We start from the raw sequence: 12,494 nt of genomic DNA, 5'->3' as shown, positions 1-12,494 counted from the left end.
ACTATTGGCCGCGATCGAGAGAAGAATACTCCGAAGAATTTTTGGCCTCCTACATGAGGATGCACGATTCCGTAGCCTACATAACGACGAAATCTATGAGCGATACCATAACCGTTAGGTTGTGGATAAAATCCCGGACAGTCTATAAGGGCAATATCTATGGTAGAAAATGAAGATGAGGTATACCCTGTCTGAGATGGAGCGATGGCGTAAGTCAGGAGGCCAGACAATTTTTAGGGATATCGAATTGGTGGACCTCGGCACAAAATCGGGATGTCTGGAGTTCTTTATTAAGGGAGGCCTAGACCGGATACCGCACACTTAAATGTCTTTACATAAAAAATACATAAAACCTTTCATACCTGAAGTGTCCAGCATCCAATTTCCCGACTTGTTTCCTTTTATTTCAGTTTGTATTTTCAATCAATCTTGTTTGATTGTTTTTGTTTTTTTTTTGCGTATTTTGCGATTTTTGTCTGAATTTTCCATTAGAGGACTCCCTGCTCCCCTCTCTATCCCGAGAAACTCACATATCAAAAGGAACATTTTCCAGTACTATTGCTTGAGGATGCCGGGAAGCTTAGCACGAACCCTCGCGGGATCTGAGGCAGGCGAAATATCCATTGAGGATGGATCTGTCGTGCATTTTCCCTTGCAATCGAAATACTCGTGTTCGGAGTTTTACGGCTCGACCAGCTTTAGCTTGCGGGTTTACTTCTGATGGGTACACTCGATGTTCCATGTTTGTCTGCTTTACAGGATCCGGTGCACACCCACGCTGTGAAGTGTTCGGAGAACATACTCTTCATTTCAACTTTTCCAGAAATCACTTAAGCCGCTCTCTTAGTTTTGTCCTTTTCAACCTGTCTGTGCATTGCTTTCCCTCATGCTTGAGATATTCCTCCTTACACCACTTCTGGTGTTGGTCTTCCTATTCTTCAATTCGATATGCAAGCCACTCGCCCCAAGCTACCATATTATGCGAAATCCAGCTAAATTCAAGTTTCGAAAGGCTAATCCCGAAGGATTCCAGTGCAGACAATTAGCAACTGACATCTCACGGTTCATGCTATTCTATCTAACCTACTTAATTAATACATTTCTTTCTCCTCCAGGTCCCCGCACGTGAAATCGACAAATTTGTCTACCCGAATCTTTCAGCGTAAAAGAAATATAGAACTCTGCAAATTTCTGTAAAGTCAATTATAGGGACAACTGTCGGTTTCGTCCAGGCAGAGGCGACTAATCAGACCCGTGACCGGTGTTATTTGTCCTCTTATATAGAATTCATAAACATGTCGTAGATATGAGTTCCATAGATGACAAAACCAGCTTAAGCGGGCCAAAGTATATATAAATTTTTGTTGTGGAAATGAATCCCCGATCAAGTGGATGGTGGGCGCTTTTTCTAAACAAGAATTCAGCAAAGCCGCTGATAACTTAATCCAGGAAGAAGCAAATGATCAGTGCCGTTTAAGACCTCCTGTTGTCACATTCGCAAAACCCACAAACCCCCACAAACGCTCATCTGCTAGTTCATCTCAATTATCGAGAGCCTTACTTTGTAATTACTTTAACTTAGTGTCTAAATTCTGTTCGCTTTCTTCTTCTCTCGCCAACTCCTTCCTTACCTATTGATTAGTCAAATACCTTATTGGCAATGGCAGTCACAGTTCTGACTGAATTCCTATCTTTTGTTTTCCGAAAGTTAATCGATGCATTTCTTTCCCTCTTTGCATAATTTTGAACAAAAGCCTAAAAGATTGTCATTTTGGGCGTTTGTGGCAACAGGCACTCGTTATCCGTATACACAAAAGTAATGGTCGTATGCTCACGACCAATTACCACTCTATTTCCCTCCTCTCCTTCTGTTCTTGAAAGATATGTCAACGGTTGTTTGACCATTCACTCTGGCAACGATATCTGAAGAACAACACGACTTTGTGAAATATCGGTCCACTGCTACCGGCGTACTCGATACCCGGCTTTTTGGCCAAATATCCAAATTTTCAGCAGAAAGTGCATATTATCTGCACAGATTTCTGTTAGGCATTTGATTTCGGTAAACAAACTCAGGCCTCGCCTCTGTTTCAGCAGTATCTATTTCGGTGGTTGCATATCCCATTCAATTTGCACCTATTGTGGAATACCCCGTGGATCCATTTTGTTCCACTGCTATTTTTATTCTTCATAAACGACCTTTCCTTTCCCCACACTGTGCCTTGGTTACTTTATAATGATGGCCTTGAGTTAATTTTCTATGTATCTTTCCCAGTAGAAGACAGTCTGATTCACTAGTGCTCTATAAATAAGTTGGCACTCAACTTTAGCGAATGTATTGAATGTTGAACTCTTTCTTGGCGGCACCCCTTTGTCATACCAGAGCTTATCCAAGACCCCAGTGTGACCTTCGATTATAAGCTCCCCTTTCATTTTGTCAATGCGACCTCCAACTGAGATCGTGATTCTATAAATATGAGACCTGGCAAATCCGTATTTCGACTATCACAGCGGTTATTATATTATACATGCCCTGTGTTACTGCACGTCCTTTAAAATTTTTCTCATAGAGGCATTGTTTTATCGTTATGGTGTCGATAGCTGAGTGGTTAGAGCGCAAGACTGTCGTATGGAAGGTCACGGTTCAAATCTCACTGGTGGCAGTGGAATTTGTATCGTGATATGACGTCGGACACCGGTCGACTCAGCTGTGAGTACCTGAGTCAAATCAGGGTAATAATCTCGGGCGAACGCAATGCTGACCACATTGCCTCCTAGTGTGCCGTTACGGTCTTGAATGAAGTGCTCTAACACACTTCAAGGCCCTGATTCAACATGGATTGTTACGCGAACGATTATTATTATTATTTATCGTTATAAGAAGTATCGCTGCTATATATTATCATCATCAACAGCGCAATAACCGGCTTCCGCGCTAGGCCTATTTTATTAAAGAATTCTAGACATTCTGGTTTTACACCCTATTCCTAAAAGTTATCTGACGTCCTGGCATACGCCATCACTCCATCTGAGGCAGACTCTGCACGTTTTTCGCTTCTACCGTAAATATTGTTCCTTTAGACTTTCGGGGCTGGATTACCCTCTTCTCAATGAAGTAAGTGACCTGAGCACCGCAACCAATTCGGCCAAATTTTATCCACAACCAGACGCTCTTAGTATCACTCATGAAATTCGTCGTTGTATAGGCTGCCGAATCGTTCATCTTTCTGTAGGGGACCAAAAATTCTTGGGAGGACTCTTTTCTCGAACGGTTAAGAGTTCTTAGTTCTTCTTGTCGAGGGCCCGTCTCGACATTTTTGTTAGCTGAAATAAGCTCTGCTAACTGCCAACAGCGTTGCGTATAGCATCATACCTATTACCAGTTGATATTTTCGAACCTATAAAGGAGAGGTTTTCAAGATTTTCGAAATTGTACTTTCCTATCTTTATTTTTTGCAGTTAACCAGTGCTATTCCGGGCTGCTGCTGCCACTTTATTCTGTCTTCATTAATTTGTAGTCCAAGATTGCACACCATTAAGCGATAACTCTATCTGAATGAAGGCAGTTGGTACATATCGGATTATTCTTTCAAATATGTAACTATGTCTGTATAGGTCAGCAGTTGGACGGACTTGAAGAGGATGATCCCAAGATCAGGTTAGAAAAGATGCTTGATAAAGTCTCCCGTTCTATTAGACCGATGTTGGTGATGACAAGTCTCGAGAGGTCAGGTTTAGCTTAATTAGTTAATCTTTTTGATTTGCATTGATTTGGGACTGTGACCTTCCGCAGGGATAGACTAGTGTTCTAACCACTGAGACACAAATGGGGCAAATATCCACTCAAATAACATACATAACAATATACAAAACCATTCATGCCTGAAGGGCTGAACTTCTGATTTACTACATGTTTATGGATGGAGCAGATAACTCCTTGTTGTCAATCATCACTCATTGTTTCGAGATTTCAAATCTTGATCATACGTTAATGAATCGCTCGGTGTAGTTGGTCACCTCCATATTTAACCAGTTCGGCTGTGATAGGTTCCCGGCGATTTTTGGTACTTAAACAGATAAATTGTACGGACAGTTTCTTGCATTTGTTTGACTTCTTCAATTAACGGGACCTCCAATTGGAAGATATTCTGGTTGCTGAGCTGTGCATTAAAATATACAGCTCAATGCTCCAATCCCGTTTGAAATCAGATTTTATTCTTCATCTCGGTAGGATCAGCATCGAGATGTATATGGCTTTATTGGCGCTTATTGGTAATCTTCCGTGTCTCCTTCGGTGGCTCTTCTTCAGGAAGTCAGTCTCAGTTCAGCGCGTCCCTTACAATGCGGCGACATTAGTCTTATATTTGCACAGCGCTCCATTAAAAAATGCGCAAATCGTTTACTTTTTTTCTTTGCCGAGTTCGTCGTTTTGTAGTCAGTCTACTCCAAGATTCTTTTCATCGCTTCGTAACAATCTTCTTCGTGTCGGGTTGTCAACCTTACTCAACATTCAGCCTGAGGGACCAGTCGCCACCCTTTGTTTCGCCACCATCGTTCTCCGTAAAGAAAGAATTCTCTCCGATGACCACATAGATGTGATAACAGTATTTAGTAGTGGAGCTGTTGGTGTTAATTGAGCAGGCGTCTCCTAGGTCTATGGTCCACGGTGGATAACTTTCAAACTTTGAAACTGAAGAATCTTCGACTGCCCGTTAAGTTAAGCACCGCCAAAGTCCTGAATCTACTAATGCAAGCTGTTGACAATGCTAATGTCTGGCCCATTTGCTGTGTGCAATTCCGACGGTTTAGTGTACATACAGTGCTTATAGACTCATGCACATGTTTTCATATTTCTCGTGGAAAGTTTTAAATATTTTTAATTGTCTTTGTCCAGAAATATTATCTACCTTCATTAACTGAGAGAAAAGGGTATTTTGTCAAATTTCTTGTATTAGGGATAAATGGGACTTAAAAAGAAAAGAAGCCGGGAAACCGGAAGCGTAACGTTTCTAGTATAAAAGGTTTTGTGTTACCCTATATGAGGAGCATAACGCAGTTCTCCAGTGGTTGATAGCATTGATTCGAGATACTTACATCGCTCAGTTCTGTCAATGGTCTAAATCTAAACAAATTCTGTATTCGTACACGCACAAATGCGCGTATCAAGTGCAGTACGTTTTGGATCATTATCCTGCTGAAATATGTACTTTCTGTGGATGTTGAATTTTCGAGAGCTCTCATTCAAATTAGCTTTTAAAATTTGAATGTATTGTTTGGCATCCATTATACCATCGACAAAGTGTAAATTGCCGACACCAGAAGCAGCAAAACATCCGCAGACCATTACGAAACCGCCACTCCGAACACTCTGCAGAGTTAATTTAATTCTGAATTGATCGTCGATAAGCGCCGCTAATTTCACTCCACTAACACTGTTGTCCTGTATAATTATGCGACGAACAAAGGATTGCTGTCGCCTTGTTAAAACCGGTCTATTTCGGTTTCGTATTGTCTTTTGGATTCTGCCGGTCTCTTCGTGAATCGCAAAGACACTTTGGATGATAGACTGATTTCTATGGATCTGCCGTCCTTGTGCAATTGCACCACCAATTTTTCGCTCACTGTTAAGCAGTTCATCAGATTTCCTACCCATTATAATTCCTTTTTAAAAATGGCGATTTTTTTAACTATGCTTTGGTCGAAATTGCTTATCACACTTTACTTGAGGTTAGCAACTGAAATTTTACAGGGTGACACAAGTATTGTACTAAAATCATATTTTAACCGATCGACAGGTGTACGAATACAAATTTTGTTTTGACTTAAGCGAGAAATTCCGTTCCTACTAATGTAATAGTGATCCCAGCTAATTGTTAGACAATTGCAGACACTGTAAGCAATAAAATTTGGGCATTTCATTTGACATATTTAGTACTAATTTCGAATAATTCGAATAATTTTGCATAGTGTAAGTGTTTTACACAAAAAACCTAAAAAAGGGCTAGGTAAAAGTAGATTCTTTACCAATGTGACTTCAATATTTCACCCGAATGTCAAGTGTTCTCGCTAATTATAACATCAGCATCTTATTTGCATGGCTTTGGAAGCAGTAAATTCCCGCGAAATTGCTAGGTTTGAATTACTTTAACTTTGGCGTTAATGACCAGATTTCTATGAAGTTTGGAACGCGTCCTCTATGCTGGTGCGAAATTTGAAAGTGTTAGAATGAACTTAAGGGGGGTTTTAGTCAATTTCTGAAAGTTGGTAATATACTATTAGCAAGTTTATTTGAGTAAATATCGGAATGCGACATATTTTGAGGCCTAGATTTCATCTAAGCGCACCGCCCTGATTTTTTTGGGATTTTTGGACTGGGTAGTTTCCGAAAATGAGTCCTGTCTCACCCTAAATGTGTATATTTTGACTGCTTACTTGCTCACTTTGCAATTCACGTCAAAACTAATATCATATTCGGAAAGTACTAATCGAAACCTTTCGATACTCTCCTTGACTATATTCGATGAAAAAAATGTTTACATCCCTCCTTTACATGTATAGGGAACCCTCCTTTAAACTGCACTTCAATTTATGTCGCTCACTGTATGCGTGGGATTTGATAGTTCCCATATGTCCACCAAATTTTGTTCGGATCGGTTTAGCCGTCTTGGAGAAAAGTGCGTGTGACAGGCAGACAGACAGACCGCGAATCGATTTTTATTTGTTTTACACAAAACCTTAAAAAGTCAGATATTTTCCTAAGAAGCTGTCTATGTAATATGAAAAGCTTTTGCGTAGTAATTTTCCTGGGCGGATAGCATAGTTCATTATTGAAATTCAGAGCAACTTATACAACTATCTCCAAAAAAAGGCGTTTTTCTTCTGCCACGCTAGAGGGGGCTGTGATCGTCTTAAAGAAAAAGTGTAAGTGGCATTTTAACATGCGGACTTAACCACAGTCCGGAAACTAGGAATATTAAACTTTTTTTTTGTAAATTTTGGTGTTTTTTCAAGGCTTCTTTAATGAATAAAAAAAACTACCGAATGAATCGCAATTATCCTAGTTTGTGGACCGCAGAAATATGCTCTGAATAAGTCGTGACAATTTCAAAGAATTTCGTTGGATAGATTTTGGGCTATGGTGGCAGCAAATTTTCAACATGCAGTTTCGACAAAAATGCATTTAAAATGTAGAATGGGCTTTTTAACCATAACATCTTAACTGAACATTAATGTGCTCTACCTCTGCCTCTCCGTAAACTTTAGGTTTCTTGAAGAAACACATGTAAAGCCGAGAGTTCAATTCATATGACTTTAGCGAAGTGATTCGAACGCTATTCGGACCTATAAACATGCGCTTTATAACGGTGATCGACATAAACCTGACATGTGACATTTTACCTGTTTAACACTGTAATTTCCGAACAGCTCAGCTATCAAAAAATCACTTTGCCCATATATTCTACACTATACCTAGATACAACGGATACAAAAAAATCGATTCCTCGGATTCGACACATGGGGTGACCCCCTTAACTCCATAATTTTTCACACCACGTGTCCGGATCGCTGAGTGGTTAGAGCACAAAGCTGTCATCCGAAAGGTCGCGGTTCAAATCTCACTGGTGGCAGAGGAATTTGTATTGTGATTTGACGTCGAATACCTGTCGACTCAGTTGTGAATGAGTACCTGAATTAAATCAGGGTAATAATCTCGGGCGAGTTCAATGCTGACCACATTGCCTCCTATAGGGTACTGTGATCACGTAGTGTACCGTTACGATCTTGAATGAAGTGCCCTAACACACTTCAAGGCCTTTATCCAATTGGATTGTTGCGCCAACGATTATTCTTATTATGGTATTTGTATAGCCTTTGTCAGGATAACCCGCGCCGGTATAGATAAAAGCAATGAATTCGCAGATATATCACGTGAAACACTGTAGGTGGCCGATGGTCGCTTTTGCCGATATCGATATTGTTACTCTTTCCGCTGGCTTATCAGCCCACGAGCGCGATGGTTGACTTGCACGTTGCTCCCTCTCACCTGCCTGTTGTTGAAAGGAATTCCCTGATTTGAAGGTTCACTAAGGCGGTGGGGCAGGAGAGCTAACCCGAAATACCAAGCATTTTCACGCTATTTCTCTGGCGACGGTAAATTGGATATTACAATGGCATCCAACGCTAATTCAGCTCCTCACCTTTAAGGACATGTCTAATAAAAGCAGCTAAAGGATTTGGGTACATTTACTCACAGCTAGCATTTTATGCCGACGAAAACGACAGGTGATATTTACGCGAATGAGAAAACATCACGCCGCACGTGATCCAAAATCAAAACAAACCGGGAAACCGGGAGCTGGACGCTTCAGGTACGAAAGGTTTTGTGTATTTCTTATATAAAGACATTTGAGTGTGCATTAGGACGTAGCACGTAATATATGCATATGTTATGTGAGAGTATGCACTTTCGGGTGATGTTGACATTCATAGCTTTGAATTTGCAAAGAGCGCCAACTATAGTGATATGCTATTATTAATTTTATTTGAATAGATATCGGTATGGAAGGTATTTCGGAGCCCAGGCACCATATAGTGTCAGCCTCCTGATTTTTTTCAAATTTTTCGGTTGGGTAGTTTCTGAGAATAGGTTCGTTGAAGATATGATCACTTTCGACCCCCCCACCTTTGTAACAAATGTAAAAACTAAGACCGGCTTCAGAGAATACTAATCCTTTCATTTGATACCCCACTTGACTATTTTTGGTGAAAAAAAATGTACACCCACTTTTCGGATGAGTGGTGACCTTCCCTTAAATTCAACATGAAAGAATGTAGCTCACTGTATGCGTCAGCGTTCCCAGTTCCCACCATTCCACATTTTGTAATGTTTTACACAAAACTGTGTTTCGTGTGCTAATAAATTTCGTAAAAGCCGTCAGTTACAAATCTGTGGGGGATACGGTACGGGTCAAGTTAGCCTACAATATGAATTGAAGGCATACCAGTCAACTCACCTGTAAAAAAATGCCTCAATAAAATCAGGGCAATAAACACGTTCGAACCCAATGCTCACTACATTGCCTCTTAGTACAGCGTAACGGTGTTGAATGAAGTGCTCCAGTTGGTTTGTTTCGCCGATGATTATTGTATTAATTGAAGGAGAATTAGGCAATAAGCTACCTTACACCGTACACCTGGTCGGCCAAATAAAATCTTTTTTAGCGGCCAATTGCAATAGATTCGTTATGACATTCAACTCTTGCCTTCTACCTACTCAAGCGCCTCTGGAGCACAATTCATAAACGCCACTGAAAAATTGAAAGGAAGCTAACATTCATTTTTTTTTCCACAGATCGACACTCCAGAAAGTTTACTCGGTTTCGTACATGTACTACAGTTTAATTGGCACCGCGATAACTGTTATCATTGGAGTTCTTGTGAGTTACGCCACCCAAAACAAGGAAGACAACTACGATTCGAACCTGCTGCACCCTCTGATATTCAAGTGGAGTCAATGCTTTAGTGGTGAGAAGCCTTACTATGTGCGCAAAAATCCCCCAGAAAACGGTAACCCTAGACGGAATCGGGTTCAAGAACATGATAATCCAGGGTTCGAGGAGTCGGTAGACGACCACACTGCGTCGACTGCAGTGCCATCGTCCGACAACGACTCGAACCAGTCGACCATTTATCCCGCGACTGCACCCGATACCAACCCACCGAGCCCAACAACCGCACATCCCGACATAATGGAGTGCAAGCACTGGGAAGGCAAGACTGGCGTGTATCGAAAGCGTACAGATGGCGACATGGTGTAGTGAAGGCTAGAACCAGTTCAGTAGCGTAGTTAGGAAATCAGTTCGTGACTTGTGGGAAAATATGTGAAACTACAATAATGCCGATAGTTGGTGCCGTCTGCAGTGGAAGCAGGAATTTATCCGCAGCGAATGCTTCCACAACAATCTGTTCCCCACATAATAGAGTGGATATCAAACAACATTTTTTGTACTTAAATCAATCGAAGGTTAATTAGAGATAGATTCGCTAAAATTCGTATATATAATGACAATAACTCCATTTACATATTTAAAACGATAGAATAGTATTATGTTGATGTAAAGCCAAGTAATTTAAGGTCTAAAGTCGAGACTCAAACTACGAGCGTGATCCTCAAGCAGATTTTTCAGTAATAATTTAGTATTGTTCAGATGTGCATGGCTTGAAATATTTGCGTCTAGATGAATTTCGATATGAATTTGATTAAGGTTGCCGAGTAGTGCCGGAACTGGCGATTGTTTCTTTTAAATAATTTACAACAAATAAAACTTTGCTTCAATTGTTAAATAACTAAGACCTTTACAAGCTGCGTTTTAATCCACATGGAGGGACATTGGTAGATACTTTTAGCTCCGTTGGGGCTGTCCCGATAATTAACACAAATAGCAATTATAGAATAAAAATGAAACCTCGAATAAATCACAGAAACAGTGCATACGCTTAAACGTATCCTAGCATAGCAAAACGTTGATAGTTGAAACAAAGTAATCTTAGTTTTACTGGACGAATGAGTTCTCTCTAATTACGAAACCACACACCCGCACAATTATGACGCACAACAGTGTGGGCTGTGAGATACTTTAAACAATGAAATTAATAAGCTCGAAGCCTTAGCCTAGGACTCAAAGTCAAAATATTTTTATACCTACTGTACTTAAGCTCGTTCAGAGAATGTTTTATTGCTCATGTAAGTATCATTTCGTAGAGTTCGTAGTTATGTAAGTTAATAGTAACGCTATGTCCATTTTTGAAAGTATTATTGTCAACAAAGGCTGCTCGTATAGCTTCAGATTAAATTTCAATTTTTAATTTAGTTAAATGTGTAAGAACTTGGTGGCATTCGTAAATAAATTTAAAAAAGGCTCAGCTGGTGATTTATTTAAGGACATTTGTAATGAGATGCATGAGGTTCGGGATCAGAAAGAATATATCCCACAGTAACCGCCAAGGCTCAACGATCTCGCTAAAATATGTTAACTGAGAGATAATGCACCTCCACTGAAGCTTGCGCTTCGGGTATAAAGGTTTTTTGTCCATCTTATGCGAAAACTTCTACGCACATTTTTCCATCCGTATATAGCTACAAACCCAACATATTCCTTCACATTTTTTCAAACAGACATATATGTTATCCTTACCCTAAACAAACAGACTGCCTATCACCGAATACTGTACATATACGTGCACATATGTAAATTGATCGTACCCATATTTCTGGTTTACTTCGTGCACAAAAGCGTGCATAATTACATATATAGTACGTATATTGAATACCGATAGTTTAATATACAAAATTTTTTTTTGTCGTCCGTCCGCCCGTCCGCCCCAGCTCCGTCGCAAAAACGCTGGAGCTACACTAAAAAGCACCCCCGAACTCTCCAGCCCCAGCCCCGCGCGATCACCATTTAGTTATTACTTCGCGGGGTAGGTTTGTCCTTAGGCACTCGTCCTTCTCCTCCTTTCGGCTTTCCTCCTTCCTTGCTCCTTCAGCAACTCTTCCTGATTGCGCAGCAAACCCTAAGCCAGTTCTCCTCGGGCAGTAAAACATCACATGCTCTGGATCCTCCGGTATACCATCGCATCTAGGACAATTCGGAGAATCATCCAACCCAAAGCGGTGCAGATACTGCCTGTAGCAACCACCCTGTGCCGTGTTAGTTGGTCTCCCCATGTTTCCGCTCAAGCCACACCCTAATGTTGAGAATGAGCCTGTAGCCCTGTAGACTCTGTCCATCTGCGTTGCCAGAGATCATGCGACTCTGACCTTGTCGCATTTCTACGGTCCTCATCCATACGTTTTGCATGGTACAGAACACTCCTTTCTTTCGCCAGAATGTCGACGGGGACCATGCCTGCCACCACCAATATTGCCTCATTTGATGGGGTTTTAAAAGCTCTGCAAACACTCGAAGCCATCACCTGCTTCCGTCTCTGAGAGTTTGCAAGCGCTTCTGCCCAACAGGTGACGAGCGAAGCAGAATGGAACGCACCACTCCGGCACTCCGGCTAGAAGTAACCTGCGACTGTGTTTCGGCCAACACATATTCGGCAAAATTTTTGCAAGTGTCGCGGTGGCACTGGCTGCCTTCTGGCATGCATATTCTATTCTATCTTCCCTAAAGCTCAATTCGGTGTCAATTATCACCCCCAGGTATTCGATAGACGGCTTTGATACGACCGTATATCTACTGATCTCCACTTTCACAGTGTTTTTTTCCCTGCGGTTCGTTATTAAGACCGCCTTCGTTTTCGCGTCTGTCAAGGTCAGCCCGGCTCTTTCTAGCCAGGACGCTCTTATTGTTTCTGTCGCCTAGAACTCCACATCTTCTGGGTGTTTTCCTAAACAACCACAGCTAGGTCATCAGCAAAGCCGACTATCGTAGTTTCCTCTGGGACGTGAAGAGTAAGCACCCCATTATAGAAGATATTTTACAACA

The 12,494-nt window shown here is 41.1% G+C and overlaps 1 protein-coding gene across 4 annotated transcripts in view; it reads left to right on the top strand.

The window, feature by feature from the left end:
* The window catches only part of LOC119651575 (sodium-coupled monocarboxylate transporter 1), a 301,298-nt gene extending 290,375 nt beyond the window's left edge, over positions 1-10,923 (top strand). For all 4 annotated transcript variants that reach the window (XM_038055213.1, XM_038055211.1, XM_038055212.1 and 1 more), the window contains one exon: positions 9,353-10,923. In XM_038055213.1, coding sequence (XP_037911141.1) covers positions 9,353-9,818 — 466 coding nt within the window. In that variant the 3' untranslated portion in view covers positions 9,819-10,923. The remainder of the gene's footprint in view (positions 1-9,352) is intronic.
* Positions 10,924-12,494: the final 1,571 nt, after the last annotated feature.

The sequence above is a fragment of the Hermetia illucens genome, chromosome 3 (assembly GCF_905115235.1).
Source record: "Hermetia illucens chromosome 3, iHerIll2.2.curated.20191125, whole genome shotgun sequence".
Classification (NCBI taxonomy): Eukaryota; Metazoa; Arthropoda; class Insecta; order Diptera; family Stratiomyidae; genus Hermetia; species Hermetia illucens.
This window is presented reverse-complemented; position numbering and strand designations above follow the sequence as displayed.